At 35.6% G+C, this 27487-nt stretch overlaps 2 protein-coding genes across 4 annotated transcripts in view; both read left to right on the forward strand.

Moving 5' to 3' along the window:
- The window catches only part of LOC122828771 (dysbindin-A-like), a 36803-nt gene extending 25727 nt beyond the window's left edge, over nucleotides 1-11076 (forward strand). For all 3 annotated transcript variants that reach the window (XM_044112654.1, XM_044112645.1, XM_044112635.1), the window contains 3 exons: nucleotides 5081-5230; nucleotides 5510-5659; nucleotides 7984-11076. In XM_044112654.1, the coding sequence (XP_043968589.1) occupies nucleotides 5131-5230; nucleotides 5510-5659; nucleotides 7984-8291 (558 nt within the window). In that variant the 5' untranslated portion in view covers nucleotides 5081-5130 and the 3' untranslated portion in view covers nucleotides 8292-11076. The remainder of the gene's footprint in view (nucleotides 1-5080; nucleotides 5231-5509; nucleotides 5660-7983) is intronic.
- A 3889-nt stretch (nucleotides 11077-14965) lies between these two features.
- Nucleotides 14966-27404, forward strand: cdh26.1 (cadherin 26, tandem duplicate 1). The gene is made up of 19 exons (XM_044112603.1): nucleotides 14966-15077; nucleotides 18111-18173; nucleotides 18270-18362; nucleotides 18474-18620; nucleotides 18706-18856; nucleotides 19167-19339; nucleotides 19417-19545; nucleotides 19634-19819; nucleotides 19943-20214; nucleotides 20682-20827; nucleotides 20922-21152; nucleotides 21242-21463; nucleotides 22022-22137; nucleotides 22481-22549; nucleotides 24089-24142; nucleotides 24260-24334; nucleotides 24958-24996; nucleotides 26101-26169; nucleotides 26483-27404. Exons 1-19 carry the CDS (start codon nucleotides 15051-15053, stop codon nucleotides 26711-26713), a joined length of 2493 nt encoding a protein of 830 aa, XP_043968538.1. The 5' UTR covers nucleotides 14966-15050; the 3' UTR covers nucleotides 26714-27404.
- The last annotated feature ends 83 nt before the right edge of the window (nucleotides 27405-27487 follow it).

Genomic DNA, 27487 nt, shown 5'->3' on the forward strand with positions numbered 1-27487 from the left:
ACTAGTTCTTTATGCCTGACAAAGGTAAAGCAAAGAAAGTCTTTACATGAGGACTGTACATTGCAACTTCCTTCATACTGCTTTTCTTTCTGATATATTAAATTACGCCAGAGTAACTGTTTTGCTGAAGTATAATGAGAAATAAGGGATATCAAACTTGCTGTGAATGTATATGCAATGGGGATGAGTACAAGCGTTAATCTAGGCTTCAGCCAGAGGATTTGAGACCCCTGGAAGTCCTGTTACAGAAGACGTGGTGGGCACTGCTGGGGGTCATCTTTGTGTTTAGCCTTAGGAACGTGCTTTAATGACTTTGGGAATGGGAGTATCCGGGAGAAATCAAATCAGTGTTACATATATATATATATATATATATATATATATATATATATATATATATATATATATATATATATATATATATATATAGTATATGTATATGTAGTATTATGCAGGCTGCCTGATGGGAGTGCTGGTTATAAAAGAAAGAAGCAGACTTGATTTACTTTCGGCGATGTGGCTGTGGGTTTATGGATATGTCTGTTCGGGGGGTTGGGGAGGAGGCAGTGAGGGGGTTACAATTGCGGTGCAGTGATCTCACTCATAAATGATTTATGTTTGATGGACTTCTATGGCTAAGAGGTGTGCGAAAAGCAGGGCCTGGCCTGATAAATAAGGGTAGTAATTTCTCAAAAATATGTGGCATAGATGGGTGACACAATCATGGGGTCCCAGGAGGCGAATGAGTGGAAGGAGGAAAAGAAGGGAGGAGATAGATGGGCTGTCAGATGAAAGTGGCCAGGCAGCATAACAGCTTTAGCAGCTTTCTCAGCTCTCCAGTTCTGGGTTCGCTGGTATCAGAGAGATGATCATGGGATTTTTAGCCACTTGCCACAAGGGAACTGAATGCTGCGCCATGTGACTTACAGGTTCAATAGGAACATTTGTTCCCTGCTTTCAGTGTGGTGCCACAGAGTGAAATATAACTGCAGCACTAAATGGCACAGTTGAAATATTTTCATTCTGGAAATGGGAGACTGGGAGTAAAATCTGTAGCTGAAAAGAGAAGCAACAGCATATGCAGTTTATGTATCTTTGATTGGAAAATGCAGAAGAAGTATGGATTTTTTGGAAACTGTAGTGAAAAATAAAAACTAATTAGAGCTGAGAGGTATAAAAAGAATATAAGTATAAAAAAATAAAGTGGTTTAGCTTAATTGTCACCTTTAGTCCAACCCTTAACTCCCGAGCTTATGCTGACTTAAATTTCTTGATATAAACATGTGCAGATGATCTGATCAATCCAACAGTTTTTCTAATAGTGAAAAGTCTATATACAGTCATCATAGGCATGAATGTCATTATCTTCTTAGTCTTTTAATAATGCTCTTGAATAGTTCTTTTATCCAGAGTGGACTGATTTTACAACTATGTCAATTATTTAAACAAAATAGTCATATTCAATAAGTTTGAATTTTACTGAAAAGTTCATTTTAGTAAATAAATTGACCAAGCAAAGTACGTATATGACTATGAATTACTTTAAGTACCTGGGGTTTTTTTTCAGCATAAAGTAAATGCAAAAATATTGCATGACTTTCCTGAAGCCTTTGTATTTTACTGCATGTAACTTAGCTGAGGCAAGCAGATACCAAAGCTTTTTCTTACAAATCACTGACACTACAGTTACTTTATACCAGGACCTACATGTGCCAGAGTCAGATTGCATAACTATTTTGTGCCTTCTTTAAAAATTGCTCTCTCTTTTTTTATTCTTCCATAATTTAACCCCCCATGGCAAACTCAGTGAAGTCCCCGCTACATTTCTAGACATTAGAAATAAGCATGTGAGCAATGTTGTCAGGTGGTACAAAATAGAAAGAGTCCATTCCTGGGTACTGGAGGATACAGCTTGAGGATTGTGCTTGTGTTACGCAACAGTAAGACTTAAGTAATGATTCTTTAATGTGGGCTAACAAAGGGAATTATGGGATTTATGAGTAAAGGACATGAATCATTAACAAAAATCAAAGGAGTTTCAAAGTCAAATAAGATAAAACTACAAATTTAGCACCAGTAGTGGCATGGACCATTTGTCTTTGGCCTCCATATCAATTAAAACTTATATAAACACTTCGTATGTATTATCAGTTATCTGAACAATTGCATGGAATTACATGTAACAGGAATACTGTGCATTTCCTGAATCTGAGATAAACCCACACATTTCGAGCTTTTACTTCTCAATTTCTCTACATGCATGTTTTTTTCTTTTTTTTCTTTTATTTTCTGTTAGAATCCCAAGGACAGAACCTCCAACACAAAACAAACGTCATGTCACAGCTGATATTCTCTGGTCACTGACAAATCCACAGCTCATATTTTTCGCATGACCTGTATTCTTTTCCCTGGTTAAAGGGTAAGACAGCACTCTATGTGCAAGGGGTTGCCTGGTTTCATTGACATTATTGTATTACACTTTCCTCCAAATGGCTTTTGGAAAACATTGCTTCAACTGTTAGTGGGCGATGGCTGGAATGAAAAATCAATTTGATGTTAAGATGGTCTGCGTTTTAAAATCCCATGCCAAAAGTGAGGGATTCCCCAAGTGTGAAGAAGAAGAAGTACATTTTGGTCACAGGGAAAAGTGCAACTGCATTCTCAGCCAATTTCCATGAAGATCTCTTACAAACCCTCCACTGCAGAAAGATAGGAAGCTCAGAGGTTGTCTAGATGAGTCACTCTTCTACATATATGTTATCAGCCCACTCAGAGAGAAGCAGATGAGGGCACACAGCTGATCCTGCATGTGGGTTGGATATGACCATTGGTCATCTCATCTTGAGTAATGCAGTGTGATTTTTAGATGCATGGGCAGAGAAAGATGGCAAGCAAGAGTCACAAAGAGAGAAAGAAGCCAACAGGTATTTCTGTTCATGTTGGCTTTTCAGAGGAAGTTGGCTACAAGTTTTTGTTCCCAAATTTCGTTCTTCCTTTATGAGATCTCTTTCAAAATTCCAAACATCATTTTGTAAGATTTTGATCAAAACACAAACCAACAGCAAGACGGTTTAGTGTTGTGATATTGCTTGCTTAACTGGTGTTTATAAGATTTTATATTTTAATATAAAGAAGGGCACCTTTAAAATGAGGAAATAAGACAAAATATGCATTTTTCTTGTAGTAATTATCCAGCTCCTCAAGCAGTGCTCCATGGGCAGAGTGGCATGTTGCCCATATCACTAACTAACAATGTGTGACATTATTTGCAGACTAGTTTATCCTCAAGATGTTTCAAGGTCACTGTTGCAATATATCCAAAACGGCAACCTTCAATTTCAGTCCCTCATAAGCCTAAAAACAAAAACATGTCTGCATATGTATATTTGCATTATAATTCAATTTTAATTTTATTCTGCTGAGAAGGTTAAAAAAAGTTGTCCGATCCTCTCAACAGTTTCACAAGAGTAAAGACAACCACACTAGTCATTATATATTAAGCACATTCCAAAAAAAGAGGAAATGTTTTACCATAGGAGTTAGCATACAATTTAAGAGTAAACCATACCTATGCAGCAACACTCAGTTCATCTAGCCAACATATTTATATGAAATTTACTGTCGTTACAAGCATGCCTCAAAAACTGAAAGTTTATGTCAAGATTTCTGCTAACTGCTGAAACATCAGAGACTGTAAACAGCTGATTTTTTTTTTTCCAGACTCCAGGGACTGTTTGAGTGACAGAATAAAGAGTTATGGTTAGTGGCTGACAATGGACACACACGCCTCCAGGGCAGTCAAAAAAGTGACTGGCACAATGACAAGCCAGTTCTCTAGAGATGGAGCTGTCCAGGAAGAGAGAAGCTGGGTGACACATAAGCGCTGCAAGAGATGGATTTCAACAGGAGAACAATGTTGCCAAAAACTATCAAGATGCTTCTTTTGTGCATCATGAAAACTTCTTAACCCTAGATGCTTCATGTGCAATAAAGGCGTAATTACACCCTTAAATTAGGTGGACAACAATATTTAAACTCTTGTACATGTGCAAACCACCCAAAACACTTGTGACATGAGTAAAAGTGTCAGCTGGAGGAGCCCAGAGGAGAGTCACTGTGTACTGAGGAGGACACGGCATGCTTATGCAACCAGGGCCTGTCGGCTTATTGAAAGTCACTGTGTTAAGCAAGCTTACAGTGGGAACAGATGTTCTTCTAATAATATATTTAATATTTATTTTTCTTATTTAAGGTTGTCTGTTCTTTTCTATTTCAGACTTGCTAAATTCAAATGGACACACCTTTCAACAGAGAAAGAAAAATAATCCATTATATATATTATTATTATTATTATTATTATTATTATTATTATTATTATTATGTGTGTGTGTGTATTTTTTATATATGTAAATTTGCTGTCAAACAAGACACTGGGTGTGAAACTGATGATGAACACTAGAGGTCAGACTACTATCACTGTGAAATAACTCGGTTCAATGACAAGCAACAGAACAAACTAATTTATCGCAGCGTCAGAAAATTATGCATACATGTTAAGGAATTATAGACTTCAATGATATACTAGTAAATAATTACTTTTTATCATAAGGTTCAGTTGTCTTTTGAGGTTATTGTCTCACTCTTTAGAATCAGTTTTTTGACACCTTTTAAATGAAGGTGTGGCGGCCAAACAAGGCTTTGCCAAATGTAACAACAGGCTGGACTTGTTCTGGCTCTTTCAGTGTCAGAGAGCTATTCAAAGACTAAACCTTTATAACAGCTCCTTTGAAAGCCAACAGCATTAGTTGTCCACAAACATATTTTGCAAATTAAACCAGAACTTCCCTATGAGTCACTGAGAGACAAACACAGGCAGATACACATAAAGGTGATTAAAATAAAATAATTGCCAAAAGCTAAATCTTTTGTAAAAGGAGTCCAAAAGATTTTAAATGATATGGTAATTATTCTTGTGGTTAGGTTATTTTTCTGTAAATAAAAAATACATTTCAGGACAGAGTACATTAAGTGAAGAATATTTCTTCATGACTTTTTTTTTTTAATGTCGTTTGATGCTCAGCTGAAAAGGACAATTCCCAAAGTTTGTACAACAATGATTCTGCTCAGCACATGAAGTTAAGAGACAGGCAACGGTTCTTCGAAGATGTCTACCAGCATGATGTGGACAACTACCTGCCCTCTACACACCTACAGGTTGACTACAGGAAACGTGAGTGCCTTCTACTCCTAGGCGAAGTAAATCTCAAAACCGAATTGTATATTATATTTGCTCTATCCATTGATCCTCCTATCCATCTATCCATCTATTTATCTACTTGTGTAAGCATCTCCTTGGCTGTCAGGACATGAGTCAGAACACGTTGGGGAAAGAAAAGAACAAATAAACTCAAACATGACTAATTTTAAAGAACAGTTACTCTTTTTAAAAGCGTCTGTATGTTCAGGATTTACATATGAATTTTCTTTTCTATGCATTGATCCGGTGCAGCCCCGATGGGCAGTATTTCATCTATGGAGGTGAACGTGGACACTCTGGAGCAGATGGATCTGATGGATATATCAGATCACGAAGCCCTTGACGTGTTCCTCAACTCAAGCTCAGTTGGTGATGAAGGAGCCCTAACGTCTCCACTACCAGGTTTTTGCACAACAAAAAAAACATTTTTACTTGCTGATCGGTAACTAAAGACAAGACATAAGACTCAAATTTCATGGAATCTGATAGCACCTACAGTACACAAACCACACCTACTACCCCAGGGAAAATCAGTTTAATGAAGCCAACATTCCAACACCAGGACCCAAGCCAACTTCCAGTTATCTGCCGTAGTATGAGTATAGTTCAGGGGTGTCAAACTCCAGTCTTCAAGGGCCTCTGTCCTGCAGCTTTTAGATGTGCCACAGCTACAAAACACTGGAATGAAATGGCTTAATTAGCTCCTTCTTGTGTAGATTAATTCCACAGAGCCTTGCTAATGACCTAATTATTCTTTTCAGTTGTGGTGCAGCAGAGGCACATCTAAAAGTTTCCGGGCAGTGGCCCTCCAGGACTGGAGTCTGACACCTGTGTATAGTATAGTTCAACAAAAAGTCATTCTTGGGCTGCCAAGTAGCTGCATGAAATATTAGGAGTGGCAAGCGTTAGTCTTTTCATCGCAGGTTAAAAGGATCTTTGTTATGACCTGTTCTCATGGCAGCAACATTTATTTTTTTTGAAAGGTAGGTAGGAGAAAAAAAAAATCAACTAAATCCAGAATTAAAACCACCTCTGTTTACTACTGATATTTTTTTCTTTTAAGATCTTTTCATTTTTATGGCATCTTTTTAAAAAGTGCAATTTCTAGGAATTCTGACTTTTATTGGAGTTTTTTCAAACCACATAGCAGTTTTATTTTATTAGAGGAAGACATGTTTTCTAGTAAATGTCAGAACTTGGAAAGAGGGAAATGTGTGAACATCCATGTGAAAAATGCAGGGTTAAGTGCTATAAAATAGATGAGTGTGATAATTAATCTCATCTACGTTTCCAGCACAATTCTTCTGATAAAATATTTTTCAAAGTGGAGGTGTAAAAAAACATTGCAGTAACCTGGCTGCATAAGTGCTTCATAAATGAATCATTAAATTTATGATTCATTCAAATATGAATTTAATGTGTTTGAATTGCAGAATTCTGTCCACTTCGGCTGATGTGACAGGTGCAATCAGTCTGATTAACCTAACGCAGAGAGCAGCTGTCCCTGATGGATTTTCTTCTTTCTCTTTCATTTGCATTCTTTGACTAAAGCTGTAGCTCAGACAGAAAATTAAAATCATCTGTTTGTGCAGAGTTATCAATCATAAAGAAGAAAACTTTACAATAGAGTCAGCCAGCCCTCTTTTCTATGCCTTCAGCTTGTTCAGAACATTGCTGCTTCTAACATATCTCACTGGTTCTGTTATAGAGTTAATTTTGAAATCCTTCTATCGGGTTATAAATGCCTTAATTCTCTTGTTGCTCTGTGACTCTCTGATGTGATTCAGCCTATGTTTCACCACAGGCCCTTGGCTCAGCAGACCAGTTTCTATTGATTGTATCAAAATTCATCCTGAACCTTAATATGATACTAATTAGCACTAAATAGTCGATTAAAAAATAAAGCTTAAAACAAGCTCTTTTTTTTAGCCTTTGATTTTGCAATTTTGTTTTGCTTTCATTTTAGTGTGTTTGAGCATATTTTATTTATTTATTTATTTATTGCTATTTATTGTCTCATAATGATATTAATTAATTTGAGCTCTTTTAGAATTGTACAATATTTTGGTTAAATAGTAAATATATTTTTAATTTTCTTTTAAGTAAAATTGATTCAAATAAAGTAAAAACACTATGCATATACAATACAGACCAACTACATTTTTGCAGCATGTAACATGGAAGGTAGTTATCATTATTACTTAACAGCGGTCAAAGTGAAAGTGAGTAGGTAATTGATGAAACTAGTTAGTGAAGCTGGCAAAAGGCCGACACTCAAGAGGCCCCCAGGTATTGATTTGATTAGGCCAGGATGTATAATCCCATTAAACATTTGCAGGGAAATGTGTGTAAAGATGAAAATCTAGGCCACAATTATAGGTGGTAATTTGGTAAATATCCAAAGATGAACACGCCCACAGTCAACCATGACGGCAGCAACATCATTATGCTCTGAGGCCATTTTTGTCAAAGTGGTGAAATTTAGGAGCATCATATTTGACCCAAATAAAATGCAAAGTCAACAACAAAAGAATATTAAAGTTCTTCTGATGACAATTAAAGTTGTGAAAGCCGCAGTGTAAAACGATTCACATATCTTGCGGACACCAACAATAAAACAACACAATCAGATTTTAGGCTGTTCTCTGTGCATTTTAGTTTAATATTTATCTATTTAAAAATCTAAATTTGATAAAAATGACTGTAACATGCTGTTGTTCACCTAGTTATAGATTGTGAGGACGATGATGAAGATGAAGCGGATGAAGAAGCAGAAGTTGTCTACAGGGAACGAGCACCATTGCAAAGGCAAAACGAAGTCTACCGTGGATCCCAGTCTCGATTTTCTTCAACATCATCTGGTTCCAGTGTTACCAGTGCAGGCGGAGCCGACACACCAGTGATCCAGTCCGATGATGAAGAAGTACACGCCGACACTCTGCTGCTAACCTCTGTTCCCAATACAAGAGATGAAGAAACAGAGGAAGAAGATGAAGAAGAACGATGCTTTTCAACAACCCATCAAAAAGACTGAATATTTCTGCTTCCCCCTGTGCATATGCATTCTTTTTTTAATAAGCTCAAACGCCCCGCATGTTTGGGTCAACTGTGATTACCTTTGTCCTTTAGATTGTGAATTCTTTATTATACTAAACACCTTTACTTTACAAGCTCTGTGGCACATTCATTTGATAGTTTCTTGGCAGTTGTGTCAGAACACGTTTATATCAATACAATGAGTAAATCTTTTCGTCTGAACTTGTTCGTAAAACAAGTTCAGTTTTACTCCTCAATTTGCCAGGGGGGATCCTTGTGGCTTATATTTTTTATTATTGAAGGCTCAGATTCTCAACAGATGAAGAAAGAACTAAAAACAAGATCCCCACTTGGTCAAAATTTAAGTAGGCCACATGACCTAATTGAAACCTGAGATGCACAGGTTGACTCTATGTAAGAATTAGGTTTACTACAGCTCTGTTTCAAAAACATGAAACTCATTATGAGATGTAAAAAGAAAACATATCTGTTTTTTGAGAGATACAGAAAACAAATTAAAACAAGTAAGTCGAAGATCTGGTCATGAACGAAAACAGTTCCACTATACTTTTAATGGAAAGCGTGTCACAAAAGAGGCCAAGAAATAAAGCTAATAACAGACTGCTTTTGTAAGATATCCAGTAATAAAATCACACACCACAGTATTAAAGTATTAAAGTAGTGTCGCATACCACAGTATTTTACTCAAGCGTAAAAGCCTCTGTTGATCCTGCTCATGGATTTTCTTTTTATTTCATGTTATTTAAGACAAATTCTTTTTAAGTTTGGTGGATCATTTGCCATGTATTTAGAATACATGGCAAATACATATAATACACAGTACCAGGATTATGCATCAAACCTGAGTACTATTTTTTATGCTCTTCTTTTTGCAGTTCTCTTTGCAAACATCATCTCCAAACGGGAGTTACAGAATTCCACGAGTACTTGCACATTGACTTTCATTGTGTTTAACTCTTGCATTATAAGATTTGTAGTTAATCCATAAAGATTAAAAGTGTCAGATCTTTGCTTGAAGAGCTCAGAGAGTTCAATGAAAACAATTTCAGTTTGAGGTTAAGCCGTGCATTTTTTTAGGAACTGGGTTTTGTTAGCAGAAACTGAAAAACAGAAAAGGAGCAGGCCGTAACTGGATTTTGTTATGTTACAAAAACATGCCAAAATACTGTTTTAGTGACAAACATGAGTGAGTGGGAAATATATTAGGTTAATTTTCTTTTTCAATTTAAAATATTTTAATTTAAAAAATCCCCAGCCAAGAATCAGGGAGTGTTGCATGTTGCACAATGGTACATTTGTCAGCACTGTTGCCTTGCAGCAAGAAGATTCTTGGTACACATCCAAATCTATAGACTTTGCTTTTTTTTCCCTCTCTGTGCATAACTGATTTCTCGCTGGGCTAGTGTAACTTTCTCACACAATTGTGTACCCCGCCTTTCTACCAGTGACTGCTGGAGATAGGCAGATGGGCGCCCTGCAAGGATAAGAGGGTAAAGATTGCTCCCCCACCCCATAAAGAGGTCCACATTTACAGTCCTCAATTTCTTGTCCAGCATATACACAAGTTAAAGAGAAATATTATGTAAAATTGACTTTTTGAGCTTTTCATCGTGTTCTAATGTTATTCATTGAAACAACTTTAGATTATATAGTTACTTATGTTATATGCTTAATGACCCCTTTAACAGTTATCAAGGTATTTTTGTACAAAATAGTGACTTGGTACTGAAGTACAGAGTGAAAAGTAATTAATACAGTTGCTCTACTGTGGTGCTGTTATCCTGCTGACCCACACAATCCTTCAGACTCACAGATTTTGGTCATCAAGCCAGGTGGTTGTGAAGAGCTCCACCTGTGTCTTCTGGAGTTGTCGACATAGTAATTTTTGGGGTCATCTGTGTTGTGATTCCCTTCGATAGATTTTCCATCATGCCAATCAGCAAACAGAACCATAAGTTTTGAACGACGATGTCAATTTTCTGCCCTATTTTAGAACTGTAGTCTGACTGTAGTTTTAACAATAGCAGCTTAGGAAGTGACTGAAGCAGTTCAGTCTTGTTGGCCCTGCTTCCACATATTGAATTAACATTAACAGCCCTGCGGTTCGAATCGGCACTTCTGTTTTCGCAGTGGAGGAGGGTTGTTTACAACAGAGGGTTTTTCTGGTAAGCTCTATAGTGTGGAACTGACCCACTGCACATATCATAGCAACTGGGTAAAATTTAAAACAGGAAGCAATTGTTTCTCATTAGACGAAAGCCCAGACCCTATATGAAGCAAATAGTGTAGGACAAGCGGCTGCTTCTTACCAAGCTTTCCGACTATAAAATGAAAACCCAAAAAATACACATCTGCTTTTCTTTCTTAATCAGCAGTTTTGAAGTGGTGATTTTACATCAACCCCTGATGACAGAAATAAAATCTGTAAAGTTTCTTCTGTTTGCATGAAGAAAGTATTTTGAACATTATGAATGAAATGTTTTTTTTTTTTGCAAATGCCTGGCCTTATGTTCTTGTAGATGTATGCTTATATGGTCTTAGTACTTTCTAAAATATGCTGGTAATGCCTGTGTGAAATATTCTGTCTCGTTCTCCGTGTATTGTTAAAGGAGAGGCCTCCATATTTACGGTGTGAACAGATGGAGAAAAAAATGGCACACCTAAGAAGAGATTTATGTGCTTGTGTTCTGTGTTAAATTTATTTTGTAAATGCATAAAGATGTCAGTGCTGCAGCACAACAGTAAAGCTGTTAATAAAGCAATCCCAGAGCCTTTTTACTGTTACACTTTTTCCCACCGTACAAAATGCCACCATTAAAATTAACCTGACGGTAAACCTGCTGAATGTACTTTTGCTTTTCAGCTGGCTTTTTTTTCCCACACCTTTTGTCCCTCCCAATTTCAGTGAAGGCTTGTCCTCTCTTGTAGAGTTTTGACATGTTTTGAAGAAACAGAGATGCTTCCTCATTATAACAGCTGTCAAGATGCTCCTGAAGCCTGGCCTGTACTCACTTGCTGGAAAATTTGAATATAACTTCACAGGCTTTATTGTACCGACGCACACTGACTTGTGTCACATGCTCAGGCTTCCAGTGCAACTTGTTTTGCAAGTTTGGCATTAAACTGAATGTTCTCTGCCAGTTCCTGGATGCTACGAATGTCTGTGGATAGTGTATTTGCTGGCGAGATCCACAAGATCCATTATGAGGACAGTTTTGAACCACACTGGCAGTAAAACCCTTCTCACGTGATGGTTTATTGGATATTTCACTTAGCTTTAGGCCAATGGTTCTCAAATCTGGTCCTGAATTCTGCTTGTTTTAGGTGCACTTGCAGTCCCAAACTTAATTTTAATAACTGTGGGATTAATAGACTTCAGCAACACTGACTGGATGAAGAACGGGCCATGCAGTCATTCAAATTAGATGGGCTGGAATAGAGATCTATCTAAAACATGTAGGAGAGGGAGTCACATCTTTAGACAATAAAAATTCTTCATCTAAAACTGCCCTGCATGCTTTAGATGTTTTCCTTCTGCTACAGACCTGGCTTGATTAAGTGGGTAGTTTACATGTTTCTGCAGCCGAGGAGGTCATGCAATCATTTGAATCAGGTGTTCAGAGAAATTAAAAATTTTCAGGTCAGTGGTGAAGCCTCGTTATTCCATTTTGAAATTTGAGCTAACGCAAAGATGTAGGTTTAAAAACTTTGGTTGAGAAAAAAAAATTGAATAACAAACTCGAAATATTTAGCTGTACTCAGTTCTTTTCTCTGTGTCCATTATTGCTTGAAAGTGTTGTCCCTGTTACACTTTTTCCCACCATACAATTCAGTTTATTCCTTTGTGTTTCTCGTGTTCTATTCTTCGCGCATTTGAATTTGTGTCTCTTAGATGACTGTTGGTTTTCTTCCTGGTTTCTTTGTGTCTAGTTCAGCTTCCTTTGTGTTTTTTATTCACCTCCATTCTGTTTTCTTTCTTCCACAGCTGGTCTTAATCCCCTGATTAACTGACCTATGTTCCATGTTATTCTCCACTCCCCTCAGTACAATAAAGCTCATTGGTCCCTCAACCACCAAAGTACAGAATGCAGTTTAGCTCAACTGTTTACATCAGCATGGTCTGGATGCTAGATAGCATCCAGTCTGTGATCCTGACAAAAGCAAATTAAAAAAATGTTACAAGAAAAACAGCATCCAGAAAGAGTTAAAAAGAATAAAATGTTGGTAATGATGAGGCAGTTTTGTTAATAGATCACGAAATCAAATGTGATTTAGGTATTAGTATCTTATTCAAGCTCTGAAATATTTCCATATTTTCATAGACCAATGGGCTTTTGTGACAATAGGGGGTCGCAAACTGTTGAGCAACACATTGAGCAACGTGATGTATGCCTGAAGCCAGTGTGCCTAAAGTTATGACCCCTTTTGCTTTTTTATCTGAGGAATTTTCTTCTCCAAGGTATGCAACCACAAAACTAAGCATTTTCTCAGTGTTGCTTTAATTGACAGAAGTTCTGTGAAAGTGCTATCCAAGCATTGTCTAAAGGTATGTAAGCAGATGTGTCATGGAAAGCGGTATGAGGTGGTGAGGCACATGCTGAGGATCCAGGTAGATGTGAAAATGAAGGTTTGATGGTGAAAAAAATCCAACTCAAAGTCCAAAAACCAGGCAGCACTGTAGAGCAGAAAACAGGGCTCAACACAGGTAGCACTAGCTACACGAATGGACATGAATGAATAACACACACGACTAGCTGTTGATAGACAAGGACCTGATGAGGAACAAAAGGACACAGGGGGAGTTAAATACACAGAGAGTAATCAAGGAAAACGAGACACACCTGGGAAACAATCAAGGGGAGACAGGACAACACAGAGACTCAGACACACAAGAAACTCAAAATAAACACACAGAAAAACACGGAACATGACAAGAGAAGCCAAGCTGCTGTGATTAAAAAAAAACAAAAAAAAACTATATTTGGAGTCTTGCATGACATGGGATTTCATGCATTTGACTACAGGGAGTCTATAAACAATATTTAATTACAATAAATGAAGTTGTTTTTATTGTGGGATTGGTCTGGACTATCCCCGGTCAATTTGCAAATCAGTAAATATTTCAGGCCTAACAAGCATTTTGCTTTCTAGAAGACATACCTGAAGATATAAGATGAAGACTTCGGGCTGAAAAAAACCCAAAAGAAAACAAGAGAAGAAGAAAAGTGTGTGTTATTTCGAGATATAACCAAAGGCAAAGTGAGTAGTAAACTATGAACTGAAAAATGTGAGGACAAAGCGAATGGAGAATTAAACTGACAGGAAGAACACAGAGCGACAAACGCGGAAAGAGATTTCCGTGTTTGTCGGATTCATCAATTCAGAGAAAGTTTGATAGTTAACAAACTACAGTTTGTGGTTCTACGGCTCTCAAACAGAAAGGTCATCATTAATTCAAGAAATAAAATAAAACAAGCTTAATAAAATGTAACCCAGAACCATAAGTTACATATCATAACAGAAAACTTTGCAAAGTTTTGAGAACATAAAAGTTTGCTTTATTCTTGGGCTGACTGATTGCCAAAAGATAATAGTATTTATTTACATTTAAAATTGATCCATTTGGGAATGATGTGGTTGCATGAGAAAATCAAAGATTCTAATTACGTTAGAGTTACCTGAGGCTAAAGTGAGAGGGAGGTGTGCTCTAGTTTCTCTGGTTTCCTTGCCAAACTGTTGCTTTCAGTAACCTTACGTCAAATGCCAAGTTTATTTGAAGTTAAATTTAGTGATAACCCAACATAACCAAGTTACAGACAGACAAAGAAAACGTCGGGGAATCTTACCATATTTTTGGAAACAAACCTGGATTATACAAAAATATTAACATTTTACATAAGAGGACATCAGATAGCAAAATGAAATAGCCTATCAGGAAGAAAACTCTATCTACCGACTGGAAATGTTTCATATCAAGTTAAGAGAATCTTGTAGTTTCTCACTGAGTCACACTACATACATTGTGCCTGATTTGTATGGCAAAATGTTGACTTGTTTTGTTGAATGTATTAGGATTCAGAAATAACCATCACCAGATATTTTCTTATAACTTCATAAATAGAGAGAACTGTTAGTGAGAACTGTTACATCTGAATGGCATTACAAAAGGATTTCAACTCTGCATAAAATTTAGAAAAAAAAAAACTTTTAAGGCTGCTTTTGGTGAGGCAGGGACATCCATGGTTATTTGAATATATAACCATGGATTGACATCGTTCTAATATATAACATTTCTGTTAAAAGTAATTTGTCATTTAAATATAAAAGAAATCCAAACTTTCGATTTTGTAAAAGCTCTAAGCTTGAATTTCACGTATGAGGAACCAAGGCATACATAACACATTGTAACCTGAGCTGCATAGCCAGAAGGGTTACACCTGAGCAAAGGCATGCTTAAAATATTACAATGTACGAAACTTCACTCTCTCTTTCTACAGTTACAAATACGTACAAAAGTAATTTTAAAACATTTTAAAGTGTTGCATGAACGTTTCTCGGATAGAGACAGTCATATTACTTTGAACAGGACACACTCCACCTGAACAAATAGAACTTTGTTTATTTCACAGTCAGCCAATCTGATGCATCTGGGCTTGGCCTCCACAGCAGTAAGTCTAGTTGCCTCTGCCGCAGGCACAGTGTTCACAGAAAGAAAAAAACATCAGAGAGAAGCAGGATGAGGAGCTTTTTTCTCCTTCTCTTGGTAAGCCTTACATATTTTTTAATCTCAATTCTGTAAATAATGACCGAACAAGAATTACATAAATAACATTTCAATCATCCAAAAGTTCCATATTTTTAAATTGTTAGATTTGTATCTCTCATAAAGTTGGAAATAAGATTACAGAGTAGATGCAGTGATGGTAAAATTAAATTCTGTTTTAATTTTCTGTATTTAAAAGGCAGAACACATGCATAAGTTATGCATGTGTTCTGCATAATAATGCAAAAGTTTGAGAAAACCTTTGTATAATTTTAGACTAAACATTGATTAAAATAATTGAAAATAAGTGAAAATAATTCGCACTGTACACAAATCTCATATCTTGGTTATTTTAATCAAACTTCTTTTCATTCCAGTTTCCTCATATGTTGCTAGGGTTGTTTATCTTGGAGATGTTTCGCTTTGCTCTCAAAGGACATTGTTTTTTTATTATGAAAAATCTTTATAATAAAGGTATTTCTGTATGCACACCTGTATGTCAGTCCTCATATCATCCTCAAGCAGAGAAATAACACATGTCCCTGTTTAATGAGTTTGTTTTTAATGCTTTGAATATTTAATTTTTAACTCTGGCTTTTGTCAAAGTTTGACAAGGACACCCTGTATCATAAAAACTCTGCCTTTAAAGCCATACTATGTAACTTGTAGAAGTATTTATTTTTTGCATATTTGTTGAAACTGTCACTATGTTTCAACAGTTTGACGTAAGATATATAATCTGTGAAAAGATCAAACCTCTCTGCCTTCTCCCTAATCTCCCAGTACTAACTAGATCCAACCAATCAAGAGCCAGGAGGCGAATCTTAGCGCTGTCAATCACCCTCATTGTGTTGCTGCTCACCTCTATAATCTCTGCTACATTTCCTGTAGCAGAGCCAGTTGTGAAAGCTCAAGCTAGTTATCATGGCGGTAAAGAAACCATTTTCCAGTAACGGTAAGTTGATTCTCCGCCATTAGCACATTGAGCAGCAAGTAGATGCGGTTGAGTAACAGCGCTAAGACCTTCCTCCTGGCTCTGATTGGTTGGAAGCAGTACATTTCTTCAGACATCATTAGTAGCTCGGCAGGAGGAGATCGATCTTTTCACACATTATCTGTCTCATATTATACTGTTACAACATAATGGCAGTTTTAACAAATTTGGAAAAAAACACGTATTTTTATACAAGTTATATATTGTAGCGTTAGTTGCCTTTACTGCTTTAACTAAAATGAAGCATCTCAGTCAATACAGCTGGTGAGGCACTTTTGATAATCGCTGCATTTTTTTCTTCTGATTTAAAGTAAAGGCGACAGAATATAAAAGTCAAACAAAAAAAATAAAAATAAAACAGGAACTTATTTAAATGCAATTTTCAAATTTTGAACTAAAATACATATATAACCATTCTTTGTTTGGCTGGTATTTCTCTATTTTAGGTGGCAACTTCATATAATTTCACATACTGGAGAGAGTTTTTGGTTATGCAGTAATTCTTAATATTATATACAAATCTGTGAAACTGATACTTAATGGTCCATTAAATTAACAAAAGAACATAAAAAATTATGAAATGCACCAAGCTAAATCAAATAAGTTAAGAAGGTATAACAAACAAAAAATGCATAAGCACTTAATTGTTCTTTTTCAGTGAGTTTGGTGAAAATAAACATTGTCTCAATATCTCTTTGTTTAAAAGAGTAGTACATTAAGAAAGTACCTGTCTACATGGCAACAACAAAAACAGTGACTGAAGAGGTTGAGAAAGGTCTCTTTAGACCTGAGCTGCTTTCTTATGAGTGGCTTAAACATAAAATTTTTGAAGTGAGAGTGGTTTTAAACCGATAATCTCACAGACCTGATTGGTCAACTGGTTTAGATCGGCTAGATCAGTGCCAAGACGTTATATGTCACAAATTTTTCTCAGATCTAATTTTATATCGTACTTCAACAGAACAATCTGTAAGAAGGGAAAAAAAAAGGAGGAGCGATAATCTGGTAGTAAAATGTGCACATCTTTTGTATAAATCTTCTTTGATAAAATACTAGCAGCAGCCACATTTTGTCTCTGCAATTTTTGCCCACAAGAAAAAGTTTTCCACACTTATCAAATCTCCTGCGTGTAGCCCCTTTCATGAGACACCACAGATTTCTTTAGAATTTGTTTGATTAAGGCTGTTATAACTGATTGAAATCAAGAAGGCTTAATGCCAAAATAGGTTCAGAAGGTGCTACAGCAAAAATTTATTTATGTCAGGGTCTGTGCACTAATGTAACTGGGTTGCTGAAGTAATTACACACACACACAATTGCCAAATGCCTCTGGACAAGGCACCTGACCCCAAGTTACTTACTGATCTTTGTATTGTTGTATAAATGCATGCATGCTTGTGAGTGTAAACAGGTTACTCTGATATGTAAAGCACTTCGAGTGGGTAGCATGACGACAGAGGCCCTTTCTGGAGTCAGTCCATTTACAGACGCACATATTGACAACAAACCATTGAGAATATGTAATTTCTTGTTTTTTAATGAAATTCAATCATTCCTTTGCTGTTAACACAATTTAGAATGATCTTCAAGAGCATTTTGACTTCAATAAAACAGCAGAAAATTGCAATTGATTTATCAATTTGGCTTCATGAATGTTACAAATAATAGTTGCCGAAGCACAAAGTATAAGACAGACATGATTTGAACCTTTTCTTCTATACTTGTAAGAACCAAAGGTTTCTTCTAAGAATCAAAAGGTAGTATTGGAGAACATACCTATGAAAGTGCAATGATGTGCATTTGTGAATAAACCAATATTGACCTTGTTAGTGAAAATATCCTTGAACTGAGTGCACATGATGATATGCTCCATCTTGTTGAGAGAGAAGGTAAAGACAAGGGATATAACTTTGAACTATTATGGGCTAACTTAGACAAAAAGGTAACAAAAATGTAACAACTGAAAGAAATATTGGAAGAAAGGAGTAATTAATCTTAATAATTTAATCACGTTACTTTTCTGTACTTTCTATTCATAGGTTGCATTGGAATCCTTGGGAGAAAGCAAAGAGGGCAATGAGCGGCAAAGACGAGCCAAACGGGTAAATGGATAAGAATTTTTAAAGGAACTGCTGGCAACATTTTCCTCTAAAAAGAAACCTCTGTAATTATTTGCTTGACCTGCATTTTGGCTTTAGGAATTCTTGTCACGTTCCAAAAGAAGATGGGTCCTGTCTACCATAGAACTAGAAGAGGAAATGGACGTGAAATATCCATACAAAATTTCCACAGTAAAACACAGATAATTATATATATACATACAATGATGTGTCAGATCAGTGCATATATAGGGTTTACAAAACCTATTGCTAGTAACTTGATTATATGTCTGTTTCTTTTAGATGTACAATGACAAGACAGCAAATGTACAACATGAGTTTCAAATAACTGTAGACAATGAGCCCGAAGGACTGTTCACCATTGATAAAACAACTGGAGACGTCTTTGTACATAGGCGCCTCGACAGGGAAAAGAAGAAATCCTATCACGTGAGGGACAATCCATCACTATTAATACCTGTTATGATATGTAGTCATTACAAACTGTGTCATCTGAATAAACTATAATCAACAGATCACATTTGATGTCTGGGACTTAACAGCAGGAAAAAAAATTGACAAAGAACTGTCTTTTGATGTGGACCTAATTGACATAAACGACAACGCACCGAGGTTCACTAATCAGTTTAAGAAAAGTTACGAAGTGATGGAAAATATGAAAGTAGGTAAGTTCAGAAACCTGCAAATATGTCAAAAGTCTGCAGATTTTCTAAATTATGAAACATTTATTAAAGTACATACAACAAAAAATGTAAACATGCTGTTCGTTGATTTGGAAAAATTCTTTGGCTACTAACATTGTAATTTCTTGATAAACTTTAGTTTAGAATAAAGTTTGTAATAATATCTGACAAAAAAATTTGCCCATTTGTGTATTCTTATATTTAACCTTTCTTTTTCCTTCTAAAAAAGTTTTTCATGGAAATGTGGGGAAAATAATGACTGATCATTTTTATGATTTTCTTTGTCTTCCAGGAGAATACCTGCCAGTGATCATGAACGTTGTAGACGACGATGAGCCAGGCACAATTAACTCAACAGTAGTGGTCACTGTGGGTAAACAAATCCCACCTGAACCAAAGATTGGAGTAAAGAGAATTGATGACCGACTACATCAACTTGTATCTGAAGGATGCTTTGACTATGATGTAGGCCTAAATTTATTAAAGTAATGTAGTTTTTGGAAATTCACACAAGCTAAAATATGGTTAACTTTATTTTTCAGAAAGCAAAAGAGTATTCAGTTGTAATTAGTGCATCTGATCGTGGAAAGCCGCCCCTTTCCAGAAGTGTGACTGTTACACTCAATGTTATTGACACAAACAGCCATCGACCCACGTTTAAGAAGAGACAGGTAAGAATTACTTATGATATCAATGTTTTTTGTTATTTTTTTCTAATTTGTAAATCCCACTAAATTTATTGTTTCTCCATGTTTTTAGTATGAAGCTGAGGCTGTGGAAATGCAAACCCCTGATGATATTTTAAGAGTTGCAGTAGAGGATAAGGACACTCCCAACACTGACGGATGGCGAGCCAAGTACTCCATTATCAGCGGCAATGAAGATAACATGTACAAAATTACCACTGACCCTATAACAAATGAAGGGATTCTTGGTGTTGTCAAGGTAACTGTTTTACCACACCTTACAGAAAATGTTCATTCATTATTGACTAACCTATGAGTTCACCAATTGTTAGCATAAGTATTATGAAGAGTTACTGAACATCTACACTTGTGTCATCCTCAGGCGAAGAATTTTGACATAACTACTTTGGTAAAGCTGCAAATCACAGTTGAGAATATTGAACCTCTAAAAGTCTGTAAAGATGGAAAATTAATTGAAGATTTAAGCAACCTTCCACCAAAAGATTCTGTCAACATCACAGTGAAAATGGTTGACACTAATGACGCTCCGGTGTTTGAAAAATATACAGAAGAGGTATACCAGACAGAGGAATCAGAGAAAGGACAGGTGCTGTATACACCTAAGGTTAAAGATGTTGACTCCTCTCACATCAGGTATGTTCTCAACAAAACTGCATTCATGTTCAGCATTATTTGTTTGCTTGGCAGCAAAACTACTTATGAGGTCAATCAATAATGGCGAGTTAGCTCTCTCACAACTGATCATCACTTGAGCAAGATTTGTGTTACACAGTAATCAATATGTTTTAGGAGGTCAGAAAACAATTACATAAATTGAAATAAAACATTATTATTTACTGTATAATGTAATGTTGCAGTGTAAATAACGAGATGCATTTTAGCCATAATCCCTCTTCTATGGGTTTCCCCCAACAACATTCGAATCTCTGAGCTGGGGTGATTGCAGTGAGCTGGTTTAGTGTGCCTGTCTTATAATTCAGACATATAGACTACAATAATATCTCTTTTACTAATAATGTTTTGTGGTTGAACACTGATATAGATCGTTTATTTTTCTTCTGATGATCAAATTGTTTGATTTTTTTTTTTTTTTTGTCCAGGTTTGAACTGTTAGAAGACCCTGCTAAATGGGTGACTATTGATGAAAAAACAGGAGCAATCACAACAATCGAGAAGATGGATAGAGAATCACCTTATGTAGACGAGAACAATATTTACAGAATTGTTATTGCTGCCATAGATGATGGTATGACAAGACATTTCTAAACATTTGCAGCTATGGTCAGACGGCATAATTTATTAATTAAATAATCCAAATTGGCTTTCCTGTGGTTTTCAAGGTTCACCTCCAGCCACAAGTACATGCACAGTCAGTGTCCACCTCAGGGATATCAATGATAACACTCCTGCGCTGCTCAACAATACTGCCTTTTTGTGTTCAAACCATGCTGACAAGGAGGTCATGGTGCGTGCTAAAGATGCTGATGCTGAGCCATTCAGTGGGCCCTTCAGTTTCTCCTTGGCAAATGATAAAACTGTGAAAGAACGCTGGAAAATAGAACCTGAATATGGTTGGTCCACACTTTTGAAGCTTCACTACCAAAATTGCTAAAGTAAATACTCACTGCTGGCCCATAATTTATCTTTATGTCACAAACAGGTGAAGAAGTTACCATTAGATTGCTGACAAAACTTCCCAACGGTAACTACTCTGTGCCACTGGTGATTCAGGACAAGCAGAATCAACCTGCAAAGCAGAGTTTATCTGTCGTGCTGTGTGACTGTATCAAACCCGGTGTGTGCGCTGGACCAAAGCCTCTGTCAACTGGCATTGGTATTGCTGCCATAGGACTAATTATTGCAGCACTGCTTGTTTTTCTGTGTGAGTACAAAGTAGTCAATTATTTATATGTGAATATATAGAGGAAACTAGATATTTTCACACATTGCATTATAAAAAAAAACACATACACATTTTTTCGACACATTTTTTCTTACTCTTTTGCTCTCTGCTGCACATATACTAACCAAAATGTATGTAAATGTCTGAATTCAAAGAAAGTTCCAATAATACTCTAAAAAATTTTCTCACTACATTTTCTGGTATTTAGCAAATAGAAATGATTTTTTTTTTTTTTGTAATTCTAAATATACTAAAGTATTGTTTTATTCAGTGTATGTTAATGTATACTGTACAAGCTAAAATAAATGTGATCAGTTCGTTCTCACATTTAAATCCATTTAATTAACTTTACATGAACTGACAATTTAAAACTCATGGGATATACAGTACAGACCAAAGGTTTGGACACACTTTCTAATTGAATTCAATGAGAAGCTGTGTCCAAACTTTTGGTCTGTACTGTATATTTTAGGTTTTGCTTTAAAAGTAAATAGAATTCATAAACCTGGTGCTCAAGCTATCTTAATGTGTCCACAGTGTTGCTCCTTCTTTTGACGAACAAACAAAAACCAGTTATAGTCCCTGATATTGCTGATGAATACAATCAAACCTTGATCAAGTACAATGACGAAGGACTGGGCAATGATTGCAAGGTAAGTTATGGAGTGACTGTGCTGACTGCAGAGAGACTGCCAATATCACATCTCTGGATTGCCTTCATTAAACAGTTAACATTTGACATTTTAGCATCAAAAACTCTAAAAGATAGGCATATAATTAAACTGGATTGACATAAATTGGATTCATTAAACATTTTTTGATTACTGGAAATTTATTGGGCCAGTTTTACTTTGAAAATGCCTTCAGATGACATTTGTTGTAAACTGATTCTATATAGATAATTTAAATTGAATGGAGAGTTTAACACTGTGAATATGATGCACAACTTCTGCAAACACACAAAGTATTTTTCCCTACTATTATTTTTTTTGCCAGGCTGAGCCCACATTGTTAGCATCAAAGACTACGGAGAGTATGAAAGACGACAGGCTGGGCTACATGCAGGTGTGTCACTAATTTTAGGTGCTAATTTCTGTTAATGACTTAAGCTCAGTCATTGTGTGTAATTACTGTTGACTGAATGAAAGCTGTAAGTAAGTTGTATTATTATTATTAATGTTGTTATGATTATTGATATTTTTAATAGCTAAATCACAGAGGAACGTGTTGAATAATCTAGTATTTCAAAAGATTTGCCTTGAGGTCAACTTAAGTGTTACAATATGTCATACTATGACAATAATAACAGATGTATCTTTTTCAATTTAAATTTAGCCCAAAATCAGCTTAGCTACTTAACTTGAAATATCATGTAAATGTGAGTTTAGGCCTTTACAGTCTGATAAAGAAGACCATTGTCTTAGGCACTCTCAAAAGTGAAGTACATTTTAGACTTGTTGCTTTATTGCCTTAATAAATTATATGGACTCTTTCTGACAAAACCGTCAAAATCTATTCAAAAGATCTTTATTTTGTAACTTTTTAAAATAAACATCAATAGTATAAAAAAATATTTTGTTTACTGAAGGCACTTATAAAGAAAGGTTTGAAATCTTCATGAAATCTCTGCATCTAAAAGTGATCAGCTGGTGCCTGATACCTGTAATACGCTTAGATTCTTCATCAGAAGGCATGAGACAGGTACATAATTTAATCCAGCAGGTGTTTTTTAAAAAAAATCCTAAACTTTTTAAGACATCGTTGCTCTCAGAAATACAGTTGTCAGATTTGATGTGTTTTGGATTATAAAGGTAATTGCAAATATCAGAAGTATATAGTATGGCCATGTTTATTTCATGTGGAAGGAAATGCATAACTGAAAAGAAATACTGATTGTAATTTAAATATCCTTTTATACAAAATTTACAAGCATAAACAATTGCATGTTTTCAGCCTTCAAATTTATTTAAGGTCTTTTGTTTGATTACCTATCAAATCAAATCAAATTTTATTTATATAGCATATTTAAGCAACAAGGCAGTTGAAAGTGCTTTATATAATAAAAATACAGATTTAAGCTATTGAAACACAAAATTTTTCCAAGTGCCATTAATACATAGCAAAATGTTGGTTAGTGTTTCACTTTTTATGGTGCAAAACCAACTGTAAACATTTTAGTCTAGAGTTAGAGGAACTCTGTGTTACAGCTGTATTACACTTTTCAGGAAGTTTGTTCCAGATTTGTGGTAGATAGAAGCTAAATGCTGCTTATTGTTTGGTTCTGGTTCTGGGGATGCAGAGCCGACCAGAACCATAAGACCCAAGAGGTTGTGGTCTGATAGGTTGACACAACAAAAGCATATCTTCAATGTATTCTGGTGTTAAAAGCATATCTTTAATGTGTTCTGGCGTTAAGTCGTTCAGTGGTTTATAAACTAACAGAAGTGTTTTAAAGTAGTTTGGGCAAAGCATTGGTACTGGATTATTGTGGATGTGCAGATTTATTCAAACAAGTTGGCAAATTCATTGCAGGCCCCGTTAGAGTGGAATTCAGGAGCTACAGTATGTGAGTGCTTGCCTTATTCATTTTTTGTTTTCAACTAGAACACTGAGGCTTCCCCAGGAACGGTCAAAAATGTTGACACATACCACACAATAGTAAGCAACCAGTTTAAATATTCTCTTTTGGATCAAAGCTTGAGTAAATAAAATTTACATGCGGTTCTTTATGTCTGCTCTGGAGTAATTTAGCTTTATTGTTATGTATGTCCACAGGTGACCACAAACATGAACACATGGAACACTCAGCAGCAGGGAGGCTTCCACAGAAGCATGAAGGGGGATTCCAGAGTGAGTAATTATGGCTACGTGGTTTAGTGAAACTGTGGTGAGTGTTGAGTTGCACAATACAACCTTTTATCCACAAGAGGGTGCTCAAAGAAATGTTTTTGAAAATTGATTGCAAGCTTAAATTTTCTCTTCCTTTCTTTCTTTCTTTCTTTCTTTCTTTCTTTCTTTCTTTCTTTCTTTCTTTCTTTCTTTCTTTCTTTCTTTCTTTCTTTCTTTCTTTCTTTCTTTCTTAATTTTTTTTAGTAACATCATAACTCATCCATACATACATTTAGCATTTGCTGAAATTGCCACAGAAAATGGAGATCCATAAATGGATACTTCACCAAATTTGCATGTCTACAAGTCTTTTGCTCTCTGCTGTACATTTACTTACTGCTAGTTAAAGTATTTGTTTGTTACTGCATTAGTTAAAAAAACATTATATTATTTTAATATTTAATAGTGTTAAGCTTCATAAGACAAATTATGTTGCTAAAAAATTAAAAACCCAAAAGATCCTGCATCAAAAAATTAAAAAACCAAATCTGTCAGTGTTGCTGATTTCAGTGACTATAAACATGGTAAGAAAAGTTAAAAGATGAAGCTAAAAATTTTTACTTTTTGTTTGTTTGTTTTTTCAGCGCTCACTAAGGTCAAGCAACAGGAGAGGCACAGTTCAGGTAAGCAGACCTCTTCATTTACACATTGTGTTGCAAAAGCATTACCATCCCGTCATCTTTTTCATTATTCAATTCCTTCACTTATTACTAATAAGTGAAGGAATTGAATATATATAAATACAAAGAAACATGAACTGAAAAACAAAATCAAGTTGTTCACTTGGAAATAGGAATTGCCAGCAATACCGGCTGAGACCTGCCTCTTTCTACAATGTTCAGTTCATTGGGAAAAGTCTGCCTTAAACATCAGTTTTTAATAATTTTTGAAACCAAATAAATTTATCCTCCTCCGTCAGCCATTGTGGGCATAAAATAAAAACAAATTCACAAGTGTTAATGTGCATTGCGCAGATTGTGCAATCTGCAGATTTTTTGGTAAGCTTTTTTGGTAGCCTACTTGATGTTTTTCTATTAAAACATTCAGACAGAAGAAAACAGTTTTAATATGTTTAAGAAGCAAACAAAACTCTGGTTATGTCAAAAACAGAACTGTGCCCACTTTTGATGTTTTGATGTTTTATGTTTTACTGTCTGTTTGATTATTACTTTTAGAGGTATTTAAAAAAAAAAAGCCCATCTAGGGACAAGTGCTACGAATTAGCTTTTGCTATTGCACTGTGACATAAACATGGGACTGCTGTTTTCTTTCAGTTTGTCTATGTCACTGTATGTCTGTCCCTACCAAATAAACTAATTAAATTAAACATTTGATGTAATTTTGACATTTTTAGCTACCTTCAAGTAGGTATGTCTGCAGTCAAAGTAGGTGTTTCCACAGGAAGGGGCTTCTCAAGAGCCACGCCTGATTGGACAAGCAAAAGACATGAGGCGTTTCTAAAGGAACGCATCTGATTGGGCAAAAAAAATCTAGGGCAACACAATTGGACGGTGTGATCACCTACAGTGTGTGCTGTATTATCTTGATCTAAAATCAGAAGAAAATACATTAAGATTGATAGCTTTATTGCAAAAAAAAGTGAAATTGTTCACATGAATAAATACTTATGTAATCAGATTATAATAAATGTGTAAAATATCATCTCAAAAATATGTACAAATTTGTGTACTTCTATCATCGCTGACATCTGAGCTTTCTTTTGGCAGAGCAACTACTCCTTTAACCGTTCTTTAAGTACCTGGTCAGATGATCGTTTGAGCAGTCAACTGGGCAGGGTAAGAGTTCTTTATCTCATCTGTTACACATATGACAATGTTGAATGTTCTCCAATAATAAGGAACTTCAATGAAGATCAAATCAAATAAAGCCAAAGACACAGTAGTGCAACTGATAAAACATTATGATAAAATTTAATTTTTGACCATAATCACATTAAAGATAGTTATTGAATCTCCTACGGAGCCACACACACACACACACACACACACACACACAAAAGCTGAGTGTTAAGAAAGCATTGGTTAAAATTGGGTTTGAGTGTTTTAGATTCATGTTAACGTGACTTTTTTTCTCTTTTAAATCCCATAGAGTCTTTCAGTGACTTATCATAACGAAATGAATAGCTCAGATTACCTTGTCAAGATTTATCATCATGAGGGGAATGGCAACAGTTGTATGTCACTGGAAGATCTGTCATCTGACTACAGAGAGGATGATTTAAGCTTTTTGAATGATCTCGGACCACAGTTCAAGACCTTGGAAAAGATCATTAGGGCAGAAAAGTCTGAAGTTCGTGAAGCAGAGAAGTCTGAAATTTGAAAGAATGCTGGACTCAAACATTCATCCCAATTAAATCTCTCATGCCCTCTAGATTGGTGTTAAAAATGGACAGAAGAGGATGTTTTCATAGTTGCATCAACATAATAGCTGAATTTTGTACATAGTGTACATATACATACATACACATTATGCACCTTTAAAGTGAAGTACCGCACACTTGGATTTGAACACTACAAAGAGATTGTGTGGTAAAGCAGCTGCAGTTTGCTTGCTGCTGTATGAAAAGTTGCTTTTTGCTAGAAATTGGATGTTCTTGTTTGTGTCTTACTTTGTTAAAGCGAGCAAAATTGGCTCAATTTTGACAACTAACATATGAATACTTGTGGACATTGGGGGTTTTAAAAATTATTTGTACTATATATAAACTTTTTGTAAAGGGTCCTTTATGAGGATGAACAAAAAAACTGGGTAAAGTGAGTAATACTTTTTTTATTATTATTCATTTATGCAATGGTGAGGCTCTAGTGGGAAAATAGTGCTGACAAAATGTAATTTTCTGCTTGTTTTGTGGTATGAGCTGTTTAGATTGTTCTCTTTTTTTAAGGAAAACTACATGTATTGTTTTATTGACATTGTTTAACATTACAAAGAAATATCCCCAGCAACAGAATGTGAATGTGTTAAGCTTTTTCTCCAGTTTCCATCTGAACAATAAAATCATTTTAATTGGGTTATTTTGTGTTCTTGGCTCATTAAGTTTGTTATTAATCACAGGCTATAGATCTGTGTGTTTTTTATCTGCCGATGCTGAGT

The sequence above is a fragment of the Gambusia affinis genome, linkage group LG01, assembly GCF_019740435.1.
Source record: "Gambusia affinis linkage group LG01, SWU_Gaff_1.0, whole genome shotgun sequence".
Classification (NCBI taxonomy): domain Eukaryota; kingdom Metazoa; phylum Chordata; class Actinopteri; order Cyprinodontiformes; family Poeciliidae; genus Gambusia; species Gambusia affinis.

Bases quoted from the DNA above. Each gene is read 5' to 3' on its own strand.
- cdh26.1 (XM_044112603.1), top strand. From the start codon at position 15,051: ATGAGGAGCTTTTTTCTCCTTCTCTTG. The intron at 15,078-18,110 runs GTAAGCCTTACA...TTCTATTCATAG, and splicing joins GCTTTTTTCTCCTTCTCTTG to GTTGCATTGGAATCCTTGGG. The intron at 24,997-26,100 runs GTAAGCAGACCT...TTCTTTTGGCAG, and splicing joins ACAGGAGAGGCACAGTTCAG to AGCAACTACTCCTTTAACCG.